The sequence below is a fragment of the Kogia breviceps genome, chromosome 1 (assembly GCF_026419965.1).
Source record: "Kogia breviceps isolate mKogBre1 chromosome 1, mKogBre1 haplotype 1, whole genome shotgun sequence".
Taxonomy (NCBI): Eukaryota; Metazoa; Chordata; class Mammalia; order Artiodactyla; family Physeteridae; genus Kogia; species Kogia breviceps.
Genome location: NC_081310.1, coordinates 81277034 through 81300673, shown reverse-complemented (window position 1 = coordinate 81300673; position 23640 = coordinate 81277034). Strand labels below are relative to the sequence as shown.

Below are 23640 nucleotides of genomic sequence, written 5' to 3'. Positions count from 1 at the left end.
TCACCTTTGCATTCATTACACTGAGTTCAGCTTATTGGTGCACTGGGCTGTCTCCCAGTCATGCAGAACATCAGGCCAGAACTTGCATCTCATTTATCTTTGTATGCTCTGTCCTCACATATAGTAGGTCCTCAGTATACCTTCACTGAATTAATGATTAGTGAATAAATGACTCTACAGAGCAGGTGCTGTTCCTGAGACTCTGGGAGGAGGATGCTGTGAGGGAAGTACACGTCTGCCTGGAAAAGCAGTTGTCACGTGCTCTCGGGTACAAAGGGAAGGTAATGTGTGAATGGCACTTTTGGATGTGCGCAGTGCACAACCTGCATGGCCATATCTGGTGGCCTTGCTTAAAGGTGGCCATAATAGTTATAGCTATTATAATAGTGAAAACACCATGTTCCACTGTTAATCTTTTATCTCTTTACAAAGTAGTCTCCCACCTATAATTTAATTTTCATCTTCAGAACAGACACATGATTCATAGTATGCTGTATGTTTGTATGTATCTATCTATATCTATTTATCTATCAATCTGTCTACCTCTCTCTATGTATTCTATATGTGTGAGAGAGAATATTTATTTAGCACTCACTATATGTCAAACATGATATACATCTCATTCACTCTTCATAACCAATCTATAAGTTTGATATTTACTAGCATTATCCTTACTTTAAAAGTGAGCCAGATGTGGCTGTCAAGGAGAAAAAAAAAATTATCCTCTATCCATTTTGTGTGTGTGTGTGTGTGTGTGGAACGAGGGCCTCTCACTGTTGTGGCTTCTCCCATTGTGGAGCACAGGCTCCGGACGCACAGGCTCATTGGCCATGGCTCACGGGCCCAGCCGCTCCGCGGCATGTGGGATCTTCCCGGACCGGGGCACGAACCCGCGTCCCCTGCATCGGCAGGGGGATTCTCAACAACTGTGCCACCGGGGAAGCCCTATCCTCTATCCTTTAGGTTCAGTAATTTGGGGGCATGTGAATTAAACTCACAAAAGAGACTAAGAGCAGAAAAAGAGATTTTTTTTCATATGCATAGGGGAGCTAACAAAAGTAGTTAGCTCACTAAATGGTTAAAGTTAGAGGCTTATATATTTAATTTAGGGAAGAGAGGGGTGGAGTAAAGACTTCTACGGGGGGGAATAAATAGGTTTCTTTAGAAAAGACAAATAGGTTTCTAGGAGACCAAATGGGAGATAGGAAAGTTTGTGATAGGGACTTCCCTGGTGGTGCAGTGGTTAAGACTCTGCGCTCCCAATGCAGGGGGCCCAGGTTCCACTCCTGGTCAGGGAACTAGATCCCACATGCCACAACTAAGAGTTCACATACCACAACTAAGGAGGCCACCAGCCACAACTAAGACCCAGAGCAACCAAATAAATAAATAAATATAAATAAATATTTTAAAAAACAACAAGAAGGGGTTTAAAAAAAAAGTTTGTGATAATGTTTGTTTATGCATGTAGAGTGGTCCTTCCATCTTCTTCATGGCCATGAAACTCCCTGATAATGTTTGTTCATGCAAGTAGAGTGGTCTTTCCATCTTCTTCATGGCCATGAAACTCCCCTGGAGAGGGGATTTATAGTAGCCTCATTTCCCAGAAGTTACTGCTTCTAGTCCAATAAGGGAAGCTCCAAGAAGGCTTCTTTCTGCCTCTGATGAATTTCAAATGTCTTCAACTTAAAATAATCTTCATACCAACTCTGAGGTTCCAAATGGGTCCCCACATGGCACAAGAGGTCCCACGGTTGCTGAATGGAATTGAGATCTGAACCCAAGCACTCTAACCACAAGCATTTTTGCCCCAAGTTCTGTCTATTCTACCTTTAGTATTTAGCTGACTGAATGTGAGACTAACCTTTGAGAAAAACAAAACAAAACAAAACAGGGAATAGTCTTAATCTTCTAAATGCCTCTAATTCTCTTTAATAACTTGACCCGGGCTTCCCTGGTGGCGCAGTGGTTGAGAGTCCGCCTGCCGATGCAGGGGACACGGGTTTGTGCCCCGGTCCGGGAAGATCCCACATGCCGCGGAGCGGCTGGGCCCGTGAGCCATGGCCGCTGAGCCTGTGCGTCCGGAGCCTGCGCTCCGCCACGGGAGAGGCCACAACAGTGAGAGGCCCGCGTACCACAAAAAAGAAAAGCAACTTGACCCCAGGAGACAGAGCTGAATCTAGACACTAATTTGGGAGGAGATGTAAAACTTTTGCTCTTGAATTAGGTTTTGAATGTTATTGGCTAAATTATTAAGACAGGCTTGGGGTATTGCATCTCTGTTTTACATGCAAGGAAATACCTCTACTTTGGAGTGATTTGTCTCAGGGCACTTGTGTTAATGGCATATTTGACGGAAAGTTTCTTGACCTTATATTTTAAGAGACTTGCCAATAGGTCACCTAGCACCATATCTTGGACTTGACTGAAAACACCTTTCAAAATAAAGGTGAGGCAAACTCTTTTTAGTCCTTGTGAGGTGGGTAGGTGGGGGTAGACCAAGGATGCATCATTTGTTAGAAGAGAAAGAGGTGTGTGCTCTGAGTATACACTGCACACTCTAGTCACTGCTTATGATTCAACCAAAATATCATAAGACTCTCAGTCTTCTTGCTTTCAACGACTTTCATTCAGATCTAGAGGACAAATGCCATTCTAAGATTTCCCAGAGGAAGGTCCCAATTTTTGTCATAGGACACAATCCTTGGACCTGGGACTCACAGAGCCCCAGTGAGGCTGCATCCAGCTGTTGCCTTCATGTTCTGACTTCAGTGGGAGAGAAGCAGGCTTGGCTGATACTGAATTCCCCCTCCTCCTCCTCCTCCTCTTCTCATTTCCATGGAGGCTGCAAGCCCAAGCCCACCACAGAGTTCAATTTGTGAACACAAAAGATCCCATCTGCTTTAAGCCCAAGAAGAGGTATGGATGTGACTTAGACCTTTTCTTTGGGGCTAAAACTAGAGATGTGTGGAGAGTAGATTCATAGGCCAGAGTACCGGGGGCAAGGAAGTCTGTGTTTCTTTTGCTTTCTACTTCTCAGAACAGGGTGTTCTTACCCATTTTAGCCACTATCTGGAAAGTAAAAGTCTTAAAGGGGACAACTTGTGCCTGTGGTGTCTGAATCTCCACTGGCAGGAAAGTGTGACCTCAGCCCACAAACCAGGGCTCCAATTACCCATTTATGCCCTCCAATGAGGCAGGGGCGGGGGGACTCATCACTCTCACATGTAGATGCTGGCAACACTTGTTTGCATGCATTATCCTGTAGGCACTAAGGGCAGTGGCTCTTTAAACATCTGGACCTCAGCGTCTTGGGAAGGAAACTCATAGAGTCAGAGATTCATTGGATAGAGGAGACATTGAAAGGTTTTTTCATTTGCCCTCTTGTCTATAAGGAGACGCAAAAAAGATGCACTTTTCAAAATGCTACCTTTAAAAGACTCATAGAAAGGGTGACTCTGTCCCTTCCTGGAAATCTCAGATGATGCTGGACCACCTTCATAGTCATGGTCAAAAACAATCTCTCCTGCTAGGGCTGGAGCCCATCTTTCTTGTGCCGTCTGCAGGCTTGTTTGCTCCCAGCTGGAGGGCCCCGTGCTCCCCTCTCTGACCAGATAAACGGCTTTCATGAGAATTTCCTCTACAGCCATGGGGAGAAAGTGCCTGGCCTTTAGCATCAGGCAGACCTTTTATCCACCTATTAACTGAATAATCTTGGGCAAGTTGCTAAACTTCTCTGAGTCTGAATTTTCTTTTCTATAGAATGGAAATAATAACATAGTATCTAACTTGCAGTGTTGTGAGGTGAGAATGCCTGGTACATAGAAGGCCTTCAGTAAATGTGCCTTTCCCTTTCCCCTTCATTACAGCACAGCAAAGACATTGCTCTATATGAATCTGTTTTCCAAATGATTTTTCCTTACACAATTTAACAGTTTATTACATCATTATGTATTGAGGACAAATACATATAGATACTGCCCTTTATACTAATTGTTTTGTCTGAATAGCTCTTTTCTGCAACTAGAATGTCAGCTTCTTGTGGACAAGGGATGGTCTTGCCTCCCACTTAGCGTAGGCTGGGCCCACAGGAGTGGCCAATGAATTCTTATCCAGGAGACCCTGATGGATGGTTCAAGTGAGCTTTAGAAGGTCATCTTTCTGTCTTTTCCTCTCCAAGTACAATAATGTAAAGTGTGCCTAGGCCAAAGCCTAGCATATGGTGAATGTAGAATGAAGTCCATTTTGCCATCCCACTTCTACAAGCTTTCCTTACAGGTATTCTTTGACCAGATTTTGGCTTCCTCTCTAAATCCTCTGAGTTCTCCATATTTTTTAATGAGTGGAGCACAGACCTTGGCACCCCTAAGACCCTTTCTTAAGCTGAACGTGAGAATGACAGGGAGACATGACAGAACCTCCGTGCCCACACCTGGCTCTTTGCCTGCACCTTCTTTTCTGGGGCATTGGGCATCTGATCATGGCATCCTTCTTAATATGTGGTGATAGCCAGATTCAGCCCCTTTAGACAATCACCTTGGATCTATAGCCCAAATGACAAAAGTTTCCTAACTTTTGTCAGAGGCCTTATGGTGAGGAATAAACCAGAGTTCTGAAGACCTTGCCAAAGCAGCTTAGATTTGGGCCATCAAATACACTCTGTCCTAGATGCCATCTTGAGCAGAGTACCTGGCTGGAGGGCTGCTTGACTTCGTTGAGTTGGGATGATCTGAGTTCAAGAACTCAGTCTTCTCTCAGCACTTACTCTGACCTCCTGGATCACCTCTAGCAACCCATCCAGTTTCTTCACTGTCTTATTCTCTACCTGCCAAGCAGAGTGGAAGCATTTATTTTCTGTGCCCTGTACTTGCTCCAGGATCTCGGGTGTACCTACATGTCGGCAATTCTTCCCTTCTGGACGCTCAGAGGAAAATGGCATTCTCCCTTCATCTTCAGCCATGCCCTCAGCTGGACCCTCCTTTGACAGCTGGTGATGTAGGAGTTAATACTCCACTAAAACTTCCCCACTCTCAGATTATCCTTCAACTGAGACTTACGGGTTCTTTAACTGGCCATCTCCTGGCTGAAGATAATAAGGCTGAAGTATTCCCAGGAACCCGCAGCCTTTTCAAGTGACTGAGATGTAAGGACAAAGCCATAGCGTGGGGAAAATCTCTGCTTTGGAGAGGAAACTGGATATCACCAGGGCTCCCTATGTTTCACATGTTGAATTCTATCCCAGGAGTTTGCACCAGCCTTGGGAAGTACAGGCAGGAGGTAGCAGGCATTACATTGTATTGAATTGTATTGTATTGTATTGTACTGTATTGTACTATATTGTATTGTATTGTATTGTATGGTATTGTATTGCATTGCATTGCATTGCATTGTACTGTATTGTATTGTATTGCATTATATTCTATTGTATTGCATTGCATTGCATTGTATTGTATTGCATTGTATTTTGCAGTCACATCCACAACACTTACCAGGTACCAGACATTGTTCCAGTGCCTTATACATCTGCATTAGTCCTCATGATGACCCTAGGAGGTAGTTATTATTATCCCTAATTTACAGTTGAGGAAACTAAAAGGCATAGAGTTTGTGCTAACTTGCCCACTCTTACATAGATGGTAAGTGGTAGAGACGGGATTCAAACCCAGACAGTCTGGCCCCAGCATCTGCTCTGAAGCTACATAGGAAAAAAGGTGGGGAAACTCTGGCTAAGGAATCAAGAATCTTGAGTTTGTTTTCAGCAGGGCTGCTGTCTCCCTAGACACAGGAAATTTGGCTCCATGTTCTTCCCCCTCTTGCTGATCCTAAGCTTATTCACCCATGAAAAATATCACCCACTAAAGAAACAAAGTTTTGCAAACTGTTGGAATATTTGTGAATATATGTGAATGTCATGATGTGGAGCAAAGGAATGGATCTGGGTTCTAGTCCTGCCTCTGCCAGGTACTGTGTGTGACATTGACAAGTGGCCTTGAGTCTTTGGGCCTCAGTTTTCCTGGCTGTCCCAGATGGTCTGGGGTTTTCTTCTAGCTCTCACAATCTGTGGGCTCTTGGTCATTGGTTTGTCTGATTTCAGTCCACTCGTAGTTACCTCTGTCGTTGACTTTTACCACAGTCCAACTCGGTCCATGGCTAAGCATATAAGTTGAGGAGTTGAGGAAAGTAGTTGAGAATGAGGGGAGCTTGAGGGTAGAGATGCCTCAGTTTCCAAATTTTCCCACCTGTGGCATGTGATTTAATAAGAGACAGCCTTACTTCCGTCAGCTCAGTTCCAGCTGGGAGGCCTGTATGCTTTTGTGGAAAGAGCAAAGAGGTGACTTTGGGCATGGGCTAAAACTTCTAATCTGGACTCTCCCATTTATTAACTGGGTCACCATGATCATGATTTCTCTGAACCTCAGTTTCCTCAAATGTGAAATGCAGAAATGTCTACCTTGAGACCTGGACATTGGAATGATTAAGTGAAATAAAAATATTATGTCTATATCTATATCCCTATCTCTCTCACCCCTAGCCCAGTGCCTGGCACATAGAAAGCACTCTCTTTTCAGTAGAGGAGAAGGAGAAAGTAGTCCTGGGCAGTGGAGATGCTCTCTCTCTCTGCCCTTTTGAGCTTTCACGTTACCTCTGGTGTCTATTCTGGGTGTGGGTGCTTGTTATTTGTGAGCCTCAGCTCACTCGTGTGGGCATAGTAGAGGTTCCCCAAAAGACCTGCTCTGTGAATGAGCACTCTTTTTTTTTCTGACGACAGGAAAAGGACGGGGAAGAGGCATCTCCAGGGGAGTGCCAGTTTCCCCGCTGATGCCCCAGGAAAGTGGCCCAGCAGAGCCTGAGCAGGCAAAGACTAGGGAGGCAGTGCACCACCAGCCGGAGGGAGAGGGGGCCAGCGCGAGGACTGCGGCGACAATGACAGGGGCAGGGCAGAGGGGGAGGAGGAGGACTCTCTCCTTCTGGGGAGAACGCGGTGAGGAGAGGCTGCAAGGAGGTAGAGGAGAGAAGACTTTTTAAATGAGCCAAGATTCTAGGAGCACAAGAGAGAGAGGGGAGGGAGGGATCTCGAGGGGGAAGGGGGAGGAGAGAGAAAGAGTAGGAAGAAGTGGGTGGAGGGAGGGTGACAGAGAGCGATTAAAAACAGGGTGGGAGAGGAACGACAGACAGGCTGGGCAGCGGGGGAGAGGCGGCCAGAGAACCAAGCGGCCAACTGGAATTCCAGACAGGAGGAAAAGAGGAAGGTAAGGGGAAACTTGAATTTTAAGAGGTAAAGCTACCAGTTGATGGGAGAGAGGCAGAGAGAGAGCCTTGAATCTTCAGCTTTGTTGCTGGATCACAACAAAGCTCTCTGCACCTGTGGGTTTCCTCCCTATACCCCTCTCATCAGTCCCTGTGACGGTGAGCTTTGTATATTAAAGAGAACCGCTTATGAAGCAGCAGATAACTCACTTACTCGAGTTGGAAGGAGCTGTAGAAATGCAAGTGGAGGGCCTTTGCCGTCCATCTACCTCTCACAGGTGTGCCATGCTCCAGGGGCACCTTACAAGCAGGATACCAGGTCATTTCCAGGCACTTTTGTGAAGATTGGCATTGGCCCTTTAAAAACCCAAGCCATCGCTGTTTTACCATGCTTCCTCTAGGCTTGGAATTCTTTTTGAAATGCTTTCCACAGCATCTAGGAAAGTGTTTTGATTTTTTTCCCCCTAGGGCATGTTGGATGGTTTAAAAATATTCCCTGCTTAGTTTCCTGCGGAGTATCATGTCCCCGCTGTCCATTGTGAACAATCTGGTCACTTGCTGTTGGAGGAAAGAGGCTGGTGAGACCCGGAGAGGAAGCCGGGGAGAGGTGCCCACCGGAAGGTCTCCTTTCCTCCTAGGTGCAGGGCAGGAAGGTTCCTGACAGCCCCTTGATCTCCCTTCTGAGCATGTGGTAAAGGAGCCCGGACTCAGGGCCCAAGAGACCTGGGCTCTGGTGCAGTGAGGGGCTGTGTGACCTTGGGCCAGACAGTTCCCCCTTCTGGGCCTCAGTTTCCTCATCTGTAAAATGAACGGTTTGAAGTAGCAGGTTCCCTCTGGTTCCCTTCAGCAGTAACACTGTCCAAGGCTGAGATTCCTTAGCTCAAATGCACCTCAGAACCACTACAAAAGGGAAGGCTGACACAGGATTTTACATCCTTGCTGTGCCTTTGTTCAGTTTTTCCTTCGTCCCCCCTCAGTATCCTGTCATAATGGAGGAGTTCTTGGTTCTGACTCGTCAGCATCCCACTGGGCTGTCTCCTGAGCACAGGTCTGCCACACCGGGTCCGACTGGCCTAAGAGAAGGAAGGGCAGGGAGTCGGGAGGCCTGGGAGGAAGCCAGTGACACTGAACAGAGACGAGACCATCTGCCTTGGGTGGTGGCTTCACGGCTGGGGACACAAGCTGGTCTTTAGAAGCATCCTAGCCTATCTTTCACATCATCAGGCCAAGTGGTCTCCATCTCTTCCACCCACTAACCCTGGAGTCACAGCCCAGCCCAGACCCTGTTCTCGTGGGACAGCTCTCTCCACCATCCGGCCAGGTTCCCCGCGGTGGCATTGCTGTCCGGAGCCTTCTCCCCTCACCGATCCTCCAAGCCTTTTCCTCACTCAGCAGCTGTAGAGCAGCTCCAGTGACCACTGGGCATATGGCAGGCAGTACCGGGACGTGTGTTTCCTGGCTTCCAAACTGGCACCCTCGGGGCATCCCTTCCCCCAGGCTCGTGAAGTTCAGAGATCCATGGCAGTAACACAACGGTGTTGCCCAGCTTGGCCTCTGGCTTGGAACCCCAGAGATGTTCTTGCTGGGCTGTTGAGACTGGTTATTGTTCTTGTCTCCTAATTGCCTCACTCCTGTCCCCCTAGGTCTAAAGTCCTAGGCCATTAGAACTGGAAGAGGTTTCCTAGATTGCCAGTCAACTTCTTTGACAAATAAGGAAAACAAGGCCTAGAAAAGGCAAGTGACTTTTTGGAGACGACACAGTGAGTCAGGGCCAGTTCAGTTGGGAGAACATCCCGCTCTGTTCACTCACACCTAGGGCTCTTCTGCCTTCCGTCCTTGGCTGTGTTTTCTGAGCCTCCATTTCTCCCCAAACCTCCCTGCTTCTTGCATGGAAGCATCTCTATAATCCTGCTTCCTGGCAGCGACACTACCTGCCCACCTGCTCCTCCTCTTCTCCACTGGCTGGTGGGGGGCACATGCAGTGGAAGGTTCTGGGCTCTCGCAGCCAGCCGGGCTACCACAGGGCAGTCTGGCCTCTTGGGTCCTGGCTGATCCCCACTCTGGGCCCAGCCAGTTAACACAGGGCAGGGAGCCTGTCTGTGTGGATCAATCAGGACAGGAACTAGAAGACCTGCAGTCCTTAAGGCCAGGGAGACCAAGGCCCAGGCTCTCCCTTCTGTCCCAGGAAAGAACTCCCTCACCAGGGAGTCCAGCAACTCTCTGTATGAACTGGCTCCACTCTGGGCTCCAGAATTGAACTGACTGAAGGGGAGAGATGCCCACTTTCCCAGGAAAGCTTCAGTTCTCCTAGGAAGGAAGGTGACTTCCTTTCTGCAGTCAGAAGCTGCTGGCTCCTGGCAAATGACAGCTTGATGCCACTTTGTGAATCAATTGTTTCTGACATTTTAGCAAATCAAGGGGAAGAAAAATTCAGCCTTCAGTAATCCACTCACCTTCATAAGGAAAGGGAGTCAGGAGGTCTCAGAATCAGAGGTATTGAAATAACACAGAGGGATCTTAGAGTTTATCTGATTCAGGGGTAAGGCAGAAGGAAGGGCCTAGGCATTTGGAATCACATTTGGGTTAGAACTTCAGCTGTGTAAACCTTGGGAAAATTACTCAATGTCTCCGATCCTCAGTTTCTTCATCTGTCAAAGAGGTTAATAATAAATAATTTCCTTGTAAGGTTTTATGAAGATTAAATAAAATAATGTATTTTAAATGGCTACCACATAGTAAGTACTCAATGAACAACAGAACAATATAGTGGAATCCAGGTCACCTGGTGCTCAGTCCAAATCTCTTTGAACTGAGTCTCATTTGATGCAAAGGCCTTTCCACAGTGAAGGCTCACCATGACATGAAATTCTGAGAAGGTACTGCTTGGTTTTTATGACCACAGATTTTTTTTCTGGGTCGACTTTTGCTGACCTTTAAGTTGGGAGTCAGAATATCTGGATTCGCCTCTTGGCTTTGCCACTAATTTGCCATACCATCTCAGTTGGGCAAGTCACAAACTCCCCAGATGTTCTAACTCAGAGCTGGAAAGGCCTTAGCAACCATCCAGCTCAACCACTTAGTTTTACCCATGAGTGAACTCAGGCTCAGGGAGGGGGAATGTCTTGACTAGAGTCACAAAGAAATAGCTAGAACCAGAAAGAGCCTCTCTTCTGAGGAAGGCTCTTGTCCACAGAGGACTTTGAGAATCTTAATCCAACCTAGCATCTTCATGATTCAGGACTTCAGGAGAGGGCAGGTGTGTTTACGGGTCAGGATGCCTCTTCTCCTCAGATCACAGAGTAGACAACCTCCTATTTCTCTTTCAAGTAGAACTGAGCCAGCTTCCAACCTACACATGTGGACATGCCTTTGGATTGGCGATCAGATTCCAAAGTGCTGCAGCTCCTCAGAAGGAGGGAATTATATGAAGCACATATTTTATAATATGGACTCATGTGGAGTCCATCTCCAGGCCCCAAAGCTCGAGTTAAAGAAAAGTTCGGGGGTAGACTTGACCAATTACGAGAACACAAGGGGTCTGATTGGAGGGGGACTCTACACCTCCCTTCCTCTCCACCCTGCCTCTCTTCTTTCCACCTAGTGAAATAACTGATTTAGAGTTAAATTAATATCCTTCCCGTTGCCCATGTTTTCCCCACCTCTGATAGTCACCCTCCCCCACTTGGTGGCACATAGGGCGTCCTTGCCGTGTCCCTCTAACCGACCTGCTGCATGTCAAATGCTGCATCAAGTTGACTAGTTGGGTCATGTTTGAGAGGAGTTTTTACTGGAAACGGCAGAAAAGAAAACAAGGAACTAACATTATTGAGTGTCTACTATGTGCCAATTACTGTTCTAGATGTTTCGACTTATTCACACATTGTTCAATCCCCATGAGTAAACATTCCCCTTTTTTCAGATGAAGAGGTGTTACTTGCCTGAGGTCACACAACTAGAGAGTGATGGAAGCAAGGTTTGATTCCCACTCTTCCTGGGAACCACGAGTCCCACCACCTAACTCTTTTTCTTCCCATTGCTCTTGTTACGATCTGACAACAATGGAACACCAGAGCCTGCTGTTTGGCCAGCCAAGAACCCAGCAGTCGTCACTGCCGCAGCCAAGAACACTTACTGGCTAAAAAAGGAAATAACTTTCTATATGTGAATTCTGGCCAAATGGTGGCAGATGCTGAAGAGTCTGGGAATCCTGGCCACTCTGGGCTGAGGGCCTCCATGTGATCATCAATTCTAGGAACAGCATATGCAAGGGATGGCCAATCAACAAGCCAGAGGCTAAAAGGAAAAACCCTGGGCCTCTTACGGGAAAAGATCTGCTTTGGGAGTTAAGACACTGGAGCTCTGGTCACCGGTTTGTCACCAGCTGTCAGTCCTATCAGTCCTAGGGCCTCTTTGCTTTTCTTTTCCTTTAAGAGACACAGAGAGAAAGGCAGGAGCCAGGCAGACGAGGTTCAAGTCCCTGATGCAGCATTTGCTACTTGTGTGACTGTACAAGTTATTTAAATTCTGAGTCTCAGTTTTCTCGGCTGTAAAATGGAATAATACTGCTTTCCTAGCAGGGCTGAAGTAATGGTTAGAAAGTAATGTTAATGTCATGCAAGGGTTAGAAAGTACAGTTGTAAAATGCTTCACACATGGAAAACACTCAACTTAGTGATATCTGTTATTATGATTACTTGACTTCCCCGGACCCTTGTCTTCATCTTGTATAGAAATAAGGGGTTGAGTTCACTTGATCCCTAGATTCCTTTTAGCTCTACTGTACTATGAATCAATGACAAGATGCTGGAAATAATAAAGCATTTCATAAATATAATTTTCATTAATAACTGCATAGGTATTAATCAACCCCTTCCGGTAATTAATAAAGACCTCCTGATATTTCATTGTAATTGAATATCTCCATTTGCCAGCCCCTCCCATCCATTCCTTTAAATATGTCTTCTTCTAACTTTTTTTTTTTTGCGCTACGCGGGCCTCTCACTGTTGTGGCCTCTCCCGTCGCGGAGCACAGGCTCCGGACGCGCAGGCTCAACGGCCATGGCTCACGGGCCCAGCCGCTCCGCGGCATGTGGGATCTTCGCGGACCGGGGCATGAACCCATGTGCCCTGCATCGGCAGGCGGACTCTCAACCACTGTGCCACCAGGGAAACCCGTTCTTCTAACTTTTTAAGAAGAAAATTACTTATCCTAGCATAGTTCTCTTTCTCTGCTTTGCCTGCTCTCTTCTACCTCCTTGGCTTTGAAACAACTGTCAGCCAGCAGGATCTCTGAGTGGACCACTCTGTCCTTGCCAGAATCAAATAATTAAATTTAAAGAGGAGTTAATTATCTGCCCTTGGCTGGAGTAGCAGGAAAACTAAAGTGATAGTTAATCTCCTCCATCTGTCTCTTTTTCCCTCTCTCTCATCTCTAGCTCCCTCTCCCCTCTCTAGTGGTCAAGGTTCAGGGGTGCAGGCCCCCTCTGGACTTCTCATTCTGAGAAAGTTGCCCACACTCCCCAACTCAGTAGCTGTAGGTATATCACACATCTATCTGGTTGAAGTAGCTACCCCAAACCTAAATCAGGAAAAGAATGAAAATTCTAAGTGTAAGAATTACCCTTAACCATGCACAAATCAATTCCCTATTCTTTTTTTTTTTTTTTTTTTTTTTTTGTGGTATGCGGACCTCTCACTGTTGTGGCCTCTCCCGTTGCGGAGCACAGGCTCCGGACGTGCAGGCTCAGCGGCCATGGTTCACGGGCCCAGCCGCTCAGCGGCATGTGGGATCTTCCCGGACGGGGGCACGAACCGAACCCGTGTCCCCTGCATGGGCAGGCGGACTCTCAACCACTGCGCCACCAGGGAAGCCCCAACTCCCTATTCTAATAGTTATCTCACAAATATCCCTGGGGGCAGTTATCTATGTAAAAGAGGTCAGCCTTTGATGAGTAAGGATTTTCAAAGAAAGGAACTTAAGGAGATTTAGATAGAATCTAGTACAGTTCTTAAGGCAGGGGCATCACTGTCAGAAAAGACAACTGGCTTTGATGCCAACTTCACTGCTTACTAGCAAGTCATCCTCAAGTGATTTTGCTCAAAACACCCTCTCTGAGGCTTGTAAGAAGGGGACGGTGTAAGAAGGGGACGGGGCCAGTCCCTAGTTCCTGCAATTATTGTGAGAATCAAATGAGAATATATAAATCAAGAACCTTGCAGAGTGTCTGGCACATAGAAGGGTCTCAATAAGTGTTAGGTTTTCTTATAATTATTGTTATTATCACCTATATTCAAATTCTCTTTTTGTGTAACTCTGGGTAAACTAGCAAATGAAGCTGAGAATCTCGAAGGATAATAAAGATTAATGAGGTAGCTGAGGATCAAGACCACTCTCTCATGTAATCCTCCTTACATATCCATTTTAGGGAGAAACTACTGGGGTGAGGGAAAATTAGAAAAATGTACATTAATGAATAAGCTCCAAAAGAGTTCCAAGATGATGGTTATAGTTGGCACTTCACTTTATAAAGCCACCTTTGACGTCTGGTGTAGCATTGGGGTTCATAAACACTTTCTGAACTGAGCTGCACTGACATGATACTATGTCTAAGGTATCCTTTGAGTGAGGCCCTTTGGGTCCTTTTACAACAGAATTCTCTTCATTGGGAAGCAAGTCAACCCTGCCCTTGCCGCATTCCACTGTATGGTGAGAGGAATTATAGCACGGGCCCAGGGGATTGTTATTGTTACTGTGAATAACAATCTTTATTGAGAACCAGAGGTCTGTTAGATACTATCTAGTACATGTGTCATTGTCCAGAATTAGACTCAGCCTCTGCAGAGTGGTCTTAAAATCTAATGTTGACAAACTTGGGTGAGTTTCCCAGTGATCTGTGGGGGAGGCAGAGAAGGAATAGTCCATGGTGACCAAGTCTCTACTCTAGACATGTTCAGTCCTGCTCAGCCGAGTGGAGGACTCTCTCATGGGCAGAAGGACAGCTCGGCGGCTTTTCTCTCCCTGGTGTCCTGGTCACCATAGTCATTGTGCAGATGTCCCTAGGCCAGCTTCCCGGGGAGGTGCCTCTAGCGGCATTAGGTGTTTTGAGTGACCTGAATGCTGTCATTCATCCACTGTTGTTTCTAAAAAGTACACGAATCGACCTATCAGGTGCAGGGCACGATATTAAGCAATAAGGGGGGAAGAGAGGGTAAGGTGATTCGGGGGGGGGGAATCCAGTGATGAATAGTTATGGGGCTTGTCTTCGAGGACTCGGGGTTGAGTTGGAGCGATAATACACGGTCAGCAGAGTAAATAATTCTCCTTAGGTGTGTGAAATCCCAATGGTTTTACAATTTAACCCAAGGCCCAGCTGCTGTCTTGGGGGGACACAGAAATTGTTGTCAAATGGTATATTGTAAGGGTTGTTATATTTGGTCTCAGAGGACAGAACTAGAATCAACAGGAGGAAGAGAATTTTCAAGGCATCCCCATGGTAGCTTCTTGCTCACTTGCAACATGCCTTCTTGAGCAGGAGAGACGGGGTGCAGTTTCGGCTGTGTGCTGGGTGGCGCACCTGTCACCTGCAGCCTGCCTAGCTTATGCTGCAGCCACTACTAAAGGACTGCAACGAGCAGGGTGACTACCGAGCGCAGGGCCTTACGTCCCCACCCCATTTGGGGACTTTGTCAGAGGTAATGCAATCTTACTGCTAGACCATTTTTTTTTCAATTATTAAGAAAGCATTTATTATGCACCTAATGAGAAAGCCTAATGCAATAAGAATACAAAGCAGAAGACAGGCTTTTGACTTTGAGAAGTCTACTACCCATCTGAGGGAAAAAGCCATTAAATCCTTGAGGGCAGGAATCATGCCTGATCTGTTTATTAATCCAACAGATATCATTGCGTGCCTAGTATTTGCCAGGCCTGGGACCCGTGAGGTATTATTTCAGTACACAGAACAGTAGTAGACACATAGTAGGGACTCAGAAAAAATACTTGCGGGTTGGCTGACAGACAAGAAGCTTTTGGAGAACAAGTGTAAGGCAGCACATAACCCAGTGTGGGAAAGTATCCTGCCTACTGGATGGTAATTTAGCATCTTCAGAGTTCGAGAGACATCAAAGAGGGATGAGAGCAATTTGAGAAGACGTCTCCATTTCCACCTAGATCTGTGGGGTCAGAAGAAGAGGTGCTGGCTATGAGTTCACGTTAATTTGGGTTGCTGTAAATTGGTTGTCTTTAAAAACATTGGCTGCCTAGGGCGGCAACAGTGCCAACATAAAGAGGAGAACTGGATTGGGAACGTAGACCCTGAATTTTATTTCTAGCCATATAATACATGAAGTAAAGGAATAAAATGATTCATGCTCACTATGCACAAAAACCTTCCTTTGGCCCTTTCCCTCTTATCCAGGTGTAATGTTACTATTACCAAACACGTTCCCTAATGACTTCTCCAAAATTTTTGCTTTGTCCCAAGACATGACACATTAAAAGAGGATGTGAAAGGTCTTGGAGTAAAGAACGTTCAGAGTTGGGATGTTCTTGTCCAGGTTCTAGGGACCATCTCTCTTTGCCTTGGGGACTTCAGAACTTGCATCACTTGCAAAGGGCTGTAGAATTCAATTACCCAGGGCTCTTTGGAGGGTCCAGGCCCCACCCTGAACCAGAGTCAACCTGCCTTACATTCCCACAGCCCCCTGTGTCTCCCTAATGTCAATACACATAGTGCTTTATAGCAATTATGTGTTTGTTCTCTCTCCTTAATTAAGGGAAATAGATGCAGTTAAGCTCAGCAAAGGGAGGGACTCCTTGCTTGTCTTGTTAACTGCTGCATCTTCAGTGCCATCATCACTGCATGATACCTGGTAACTGGTAACCACTCAACAAACTTATTAAATGAATGAATGAAAGGGAAGGACATCGTAGGCAGAGAGAACATGGGGAACCAAGATAAAGAGGTGAGAAACTGTGGGCCGTGAATACACGTGTGGGGAGTGGTGTAGCTTAAGTACTGAGTATGTGAGGGGAACAGCAGAAATAGATGGGATGAGGCTGTGCTGTGGAGGGTCTCAAGTGCAAGTTAAATCGTTTGGACTTTATAAGCAGTAGGAAGCCAGTGAAGGCCACAGATAAAGCAGTGGGGTACTACCATTTTTATTTGACAGAATTTATTCATGGCATGGCCTTTACCCCTCCTAACACACTTCCTGCCAAGAAGTCGATAATGATCTACAAAGCGTTTTATGTGCTGTACACCCAGAAAACTCAATGAGTGTCTAATCTACAGGTTTCTTTGGCTGAGGTTGTTGGGGGCCCAAAGGGACCCAGAGGTGTTGGGAAACTGACTTCAGCCGGGGACCTTTCATATTATAAGCTGAGCAGCTGGTACATGATAGCAATCTTAAGTTTCTCTGGCCTTGTTTGAGCCATCCAGGATGTCGCAAAGGAGAGGTTTTTCACCCTATATACTGCTGCCAGGGCCCACGGGGTCTGCCCTAGCCCACACCTCCCCAGCTGGTTAGTTTCTCTTGTTCTCACCCGATGAGGCATCCTAAGACTGTCTTTCTGATATTCTGCGATGTTCCTTCCTTGTACCTGTGTTTTACTTCTTCCAGGTAGGACTCCTTGGACTACAAGTGAGGCAGTCAGCAGGCAAGCCTCTTGGCAGACTAGATCAAAGCGTCACATTCTTTGCCTTGAACTATTTTTATATTTCCTTGGGGACTTGCAAGGAATGAGTGACAGAGTCAGAAGATCAAGGGAAAAATCTTCAGGGGTTGAGGAGAGTTTGGAAAACTTGCCCCAAATCCTGGAAGAATATAACGTTTGTTTCTCTCTTTCTTTTTGTTTATTTTTGATTTTCATTTCTCTTTCCCTCTGGCTTTCTCCCCTTCTTCTCTTCCATCTGTTTCTCTCTTCTTGGTAATGCACATCTCTCTACCTTCCACTTTCACCAATTCTTGTCCTTCCTCACCACTTTCCTTGCTAGTAATGGCTGCCTTTGATTCAGTTCTTATCTTCTGAGTACTGTGCTAAGTGCTTTTTACATATCACCTCATAATACTCTATGAGCTAAATAATAGCATATCCATTTCGCAGGTGAGGAAATTGAGACACAGATCCAGTAACTTCTCCAAGCTCAGCAGATATTCAAAGGGATTTGAACTCCATTTAGCTAACCCCCAAACTGACTTCCCTTAACTGTTACAGGGTCTCTTTTTTCCCACTTCCAACTCCCCCTTGCCTTTTCCCTCTTTTTGCTCCTCCTCTCTCCCCTCTCTCCCTCCCTTCTCTCTGACACTCGCCACATCCTGGCCTTCACATGTGTGCTGATGACCCTGAAGGTGCTGAACACTGTACACGTGCCCAGAAGGGATCACAGACCATTCAGACTCTTATCTAATCAGCCATTTTCCTTTTGGACTAACGCTCCACAATTTTCCACTTTTGGAGGCGATGGAGGGGGCCCTTCATCATGTGAAGAAAAGGGCAAATGTCTGATCACAAACCAGAGGAAAGGGCTCAAGACTTGGAAGGGTCTTTGATATGGAAGGGAACAGAGATAAGGCCCTTTCCGCTTACTCACGGACTCTCTCATTCCCAGGGACTCTGTGTACTCTCAGGGTTGTGGAGTGGAGGGCTGGGAGAAGACAGAGCTGGGAGGCTGGTCTCTGTCAAGGTATCAACTCAGAAGCCAAAGCCTGGACCATGAAATATGGAACCTCGCCCTGTCCCTCCTCATATACATAAGGATAGGAACCGGGATAGGATAGGAATCAGGGGCACACTGGCAGCAAAGATGTGAAGGTTAAAGTTTGAACTTGACATCCTCTAAGGTCCCATCAGAATCCGAGGTTTTCAGATTCCAAGAAGAGAATATTTACCTTCTATTCTCCCCCTCCTTTTTTTTTTTTTTTTGGTCATTTGGTCATGATTAGGACTGGTTGATTAAAGGCTTAAGCCATAAGAACATTTATTGTTCATCAAGTAAGAATTCTGGAGGTAGAAGATTCATGAGTTGATTCAGAAGCCTCAGGGCACTGGTTGGCATTTCTGAGATTCTCTGGGAAGCTTCAGGCATCTCGACTCACACAAACTGACCACAGGCAGGAAGTCGTGGGGGTGAAGAGGACTTCAAGTGAGGCTGTATTTACTGGGGGATAGAAAACCATTTTCTAGAGCACTCCTTCCACATCAGGCTCTCCCCACACCTCACAGACCAGAACTAACTGCAGTGGAGGCTGAGAAAGTGATAGCTGGCCTTCTCGCCCTGCTTATGGGACACGGCAAGGAACAGGGGATTGGTTTGCCACCGGGTAGAAAACACTAGTGCCCGCCACCCCCTCCTTCATTCACGCAACTAAGATTTACTAAGTACCCACTCTGGGCCGGGTGATGATGGTACAGAGGACAAGAGAATTCGTGTTCTCAAGGAGCTCCTCCTGGAAGAACACAGACAGGCAGAGGATCACAAAACAAGATGGCAAGTGCTAGGAGAGGACTGACTGTCCCCAGGGCCACCACAGAGCTGAAGAGGCTGAGCTTGAGGAAGCAGGGAGGACTGGGAAAGCAATGACTGGGTTAAGTTTTGAAGGGTAAATAGGATTCAGCTAGGGGTGAGGGAGCATGTAGGAGGTGGCTGAGAGGAGAGCATTTGGGAAACTTCCAGGACTTGGCATGCTGGACACGACAAAGGCAACTGAAGGGGATAGGCAGGAAATGAGGCTGAAGAAGCATGCCAGGACCTGATGAGGGAAGGTTCTGTGTGGGACTTAAAGGTTTGGGGCGTTTATTCTGGATGTGTGGGTGAGCAGGTCTGTGTGTGGGTACCTTCTGTCTGCAGAAAGACAAGTTGAGCTGTACAGCTGGAATGGCTACACTGCAGTGAAGTGTAGATCAGCACTGCCAGCTGCTAACCGGCTGGGGGAACCTGTGAAACCTTTGCATGTTTTTGTTTGCCACCTCCTGATAGAGTTGGCCCATGCTGGATGGCTCTGATTGTTATTGAAATAGAAATAGAAACAGAAAATGCTTCCTAAGGGGCCAAATTTGCCTCTCCCACCCTCACCTTTTTCTCTTCCACCTAGTTCTGGCCTCTGGAGTCAGAAAAAAATATATATATTTTTTCCACCTGACAGCAGCTCAAACATATGGAACATGTGAATTCTGATTTTCAGCATATCACATACCTCATCTCATTTAACCCTCAAAGTCCTCTGGTGTAGCTATTCCCATTTTACAGACAAGGAAACAGACTCGTTGAGGTAAATGTCCAGAGTCACATTTGCAGGCTCCTGTCCTATGTTCTTTCCACTACTCCAGTGTTTCTCGGGTGAGGTCCTTGGACTGCCTGCATCAGAATAACCTAGGCTGCTTGCTGCAAATCCAGATTCCTGGGGGCCATCCCAGACCTCCTGGAGTAGAATCTCTGGAGGTAACAGCACAGAATCCACATCATAACACACATCTCAGGTGATTTCTAGATCCATTAAAGCGTGGGAATCATGCTCTAATCTTGCTATCATGACTACTTTGAGTCTTCTCTTTCATTTTTGCTGCGGGTGGGGGAGGAGGAAGAGAGCTTTTTAGGTGAATCTGACTTCTAAGCTGCACTCTCTTAAGGAACGCATTGGTATGGGTCAGTGGAATCACAGAGCATGACTGGACCTTCCAGATGTTTGCAGAAAGCATCCCTCTGTTTTTCTCTCTGTCCCATTTGCAGGAGTCTTGGCGTCTGCCTTCTGCTGAGCCAAGATGGGTGACTGGAGCTTCCTGGGAGAGTTCCTGGAGGAAGCACACAAGCATTCCACGGTGATCGGTAAGGTCTGGCTCACCGTCCTCTTCATATTCCGCATGCTGGTGCTGGGCACGGCTGCCGAGTCCTCCTGGGGGGACGAGCAGGCTGATTTCCAGTGTGATACGATTCAGCCTGGTTGCGAGAACGTCTGCTATGACCAAGCCTTCCCTATCTCCCACATTCGCTACTGGGTGCTGCAGATCATCTTCGTCTCCACACCCTCTCTAGTGTACTTGGGCCACGCCGTGCACACGGTGCGCATGCAGGAGAAGCGGAAGCTACGGGAGGGCGAGAGGGCCAAAGAGGTTCGGGGCGCTGCCTCTTACGAGTACCCAGTGGCCGAGAAGACAGAGCTATCCTGCTGGGAAGAAGTGAATGGAAAGATTCCCCTCCGGGGCAGTCTGCTCAACACGTACGTCTTCAGCATCCTGATCCGCACCACCATGGAGGTGGCCTTCATTGTGGGCCAGTACCTCCTCTATGGCATCTTCCTGGACACCCTGCATGTCTGCCGCAGGAGTCCCTGTCCCCATCCTGTCAACTGTTATGTGTCCCGGCCCACGGAGAAGAATGTCTTCATTGTCTTTATGCTGGCTGTGGCCGGACTGTCCCTTTTCCTCAGCCTTGCTGAACTCTACCACCTGGGCTGGAAAAAGATCAGACAGCGATTTGTCAAGTCACAGCGGGGCATGGATGAGTGCCAGCTTCCTGGCCCCTCTGCCCGCATAGTGCAGAGCTGCACACCGCCCCCTGACTTCAATCAGTGCCTGGAGAATGGCCCTGGGGGGAAATTCTTCAATCCATTCAGTAACAAGATGGCCTCTCAGCAGAACACAGATAACCTGGCCACTGAGCAAGTGCGAGGCCAGGAGCAGATTCCTGGAGAGGGTTTCATTCATATCCGTTATGCCCAGAAGCCTGAGGTACCCAATGAAGGCTCCCCGGGTCACCGCCTCCCCCATGGCTACCAGAGTGACAAGCGCCGTCTCAGCAAGGCCAGCAGCAAGGCCAGGTCAGATGACCTATCAGTGTGACCCACCAGTGTGGCGGAACCAGGACCAGGTGGGAACAAAGGAGGCTCAGAGAGGGAAGGTGTGTCCCTTCTGACCCCATCTCTCTCGTTCTCATCACTGCTCTACTCAGTTTGGGCCCTGGATCTCAATGGCATTGCTCATTTTTTCCAGAAGCTATGACCAGGTCTTTGTGGGTGCAGAAAGAGACATGGCTACCGACCCAGGTTCCTTCACCCTCCACTCTGAATCCTCAGTGAAGCCTTTCATATTACTCCGTGAATGGGATAGAGGAAGGGACGGGGACCATGGCAAATCTGACCTGGGAGGGACAGCCAGAGGGATAGGATGACTCTCTACATACCAGCCACACACCAGATGGATTTTCTAAGCCCCTCTGGCGTCCTTGACCCAATCACCCTTCCTCCTGCAAGGAAGAGCCCAAAGTTCCCGGCCAGCAATGAGCATGAATCAAGGAACTTGCATTAGATGTGCTCTTGAATCTGTTGTCTCCTTGGACCATACCTTGGGGTGGTGGTCAGGTTGCCATGGGGTGCCCTTGGCTGACACTCCCTCTACCCAGTCTTACTTAAAAAGAGGTCCTTAGAACTTGACCAGCAGCCTCAACTTAACAAGTGCCTTGGTATGTACCTCTGGCAAATGTCTCACCTTGGTGATGTTGCAGCCTTTCCTTCTGCCAGGGTGTACAACGAGCCCGGGGAGGGGGGTGAAAAGCTCTCCTAGGGAGTCACCATGCACACTGACTCCACTGGCATTCCTGCCACCACGTATCAACCTTCAGCTCTTTTACAGTTCAACCTGATGGTAGAAACCATCCCTTCCAGTCCTCCCTTGGCTGTCCATCCAGTGCTCCCCTAAAAACCTTATTGACCAGAATGCCCAAGAAGCCATCGTCCTCTCTCACATTCTGACCAGATCACCAGCCATGGAGGCCAGTGGAATTTCCCCAGGTCTTATTAAAACAAAGAGGGCATTGTGCTTCTGAGATTCCCCTTGGGAAAAAAATAATAATTCTGCTGTGAAGATAAAAATGAAAAAGGAGAGAAAATACTGGAAAACTATTTTTCCCTCCTGTTTGCTTCCTTTGCTGACTGCCAACTTAGAGTGCCAAGAGGAGGTGTGATGACAGCTATGGAGGCCCCCATATCTCTCTTTCCGTGGAGGATTTAGCAGGGGCATGAAAGCAGAAAGGGAATCTCCAGCTCTCTTGGCAGGGCCCTTGTTTAAGAGCACAGAGATGCCTGTGTCTCCCCAGTGCTCCTAAAGAGACTGCCAAAAAAGCAGTGGGGACTACAGAAAAGCCCTGCCTTCCCAGGGACTGGCCAGGTTTCTCTCTTCAGTCCGTCTGGAATAAGTGGTTGCCATTTTGGCTGAAGGTAAAGGATGCTCAGAAGTGGATGCTGAACCTTATAGGGAGACAGTTACTTTTTAAGATGCATGTGTGTGTTTGTGTGTGTATGTATATGCTGATAAGCTGGGTGAAAGGGAGGGAAGTCCTGAAGTAAGGAAAGCATGCCTTAGAGACACTTGTGTCTTCCTGCCCTTTCCTCCAGATGCCTGGCAGAGGGGCTGAGCCTCACTGTTTTCAGTGTCATTAACCTAAATAGATAAGCATGAGAGGTCGGGACAGAGGAGGCTGAAGCCTCAGAAGGAGGCTCAGCCTCTGCCCCACCTGCCCACCTCTGGGCCCCTCTGCTGATACTTGGTTGTTATTGGTGGGTGGAGAGAAGGATGAGGGTAGAGGGGTGGAGGAAACTGACTGGGATGCCATTTAGGGAAGAATGACAGGTCATCCCACATCCCCGGAGGGGACACCTTTTAATCTCTTCTCTGGCACTGGCATTAAGACTCTCTCTCCAAAACAAAGCAAAAAAGACCCTCTTTCCTTCCATCTCTGAAGTGTGTTTGTTTTGTGAAATGAGTTCTTGAATTAGAACTTCTGTGAGATTAGTCCTGATGATGGGGCTTTCAGGAAGGAAAAAGGAAATGATATGTGTAGTTTGTCCTAATAAAGTCTGGCCCTACATTTATCTCTCCTTTGTGTCACTTTCATGCTGTAACTACAAGAGAAGGATGGCAGACTTGGGCGGGGGGAGCACTTGGAGCCAGTCATCAGTCAATCGGTATTGCAAAGAGCTCTGGAATCACACATGCCAGTGTGAAAATCCCAGCTGCTGATTTACAGCTGTACTCCAGCAAGCTACTTAATCTCTGAAGCTTGGTTTTCTCATTTGTAAACTGAACCTAGTAATATCTACCTCATAGGTTGTTAAATGAGATACTATTTATAAAGAGTACAGCAGAGTGCCTGGGAAATAATAGTCTGTCATTAAATGGTTATTATTGTTATTATCTTCATTATTTTTGTTGCTATGTTGAATACATAGTATTTGAAAACCTGGGATGTTGAGGGATGGTTACAGAACTTGCCTTTATGGAGCTCACAGTCTACCTAAGATGATCAACTAAACCACACAGAGGAAACAATTAAAATAGAATAAAATAGGAATTCATTGATTATCAATTCTAGGAAGTATAAGGCTCCAGGAAGTGATACA

General features: G+C 47.0%; 1 protein-coding gene across 1 annotated transcript; it reads left to right on the top strand.

The window, feature by feature from the left end:
* The first annotated feature begins 7121 nt into the window (after positions 1 to 7121).
* GJA5 (gap junction protein alpha 5) lies at positions 7122 to 23112 on the top strand. The gene is made up of 2 exons (XM_059057218.2): positions 7122 to 7250; positions 19977 to 23112. Exon 2 carries the CDS (start codon positions 20009 to 20011, stop codon positions 21083 to 21085), a length of 1077 nt encoding a protein of 358 aa, XP_058913201.1. The 5' UTR covers positions 7122 to 7250; positions 19977 to 20008; the 3' UTR covers positions 21086 to 23112.
* Positions 23113 to 23640: the final 528 nt, after the last annotated feature.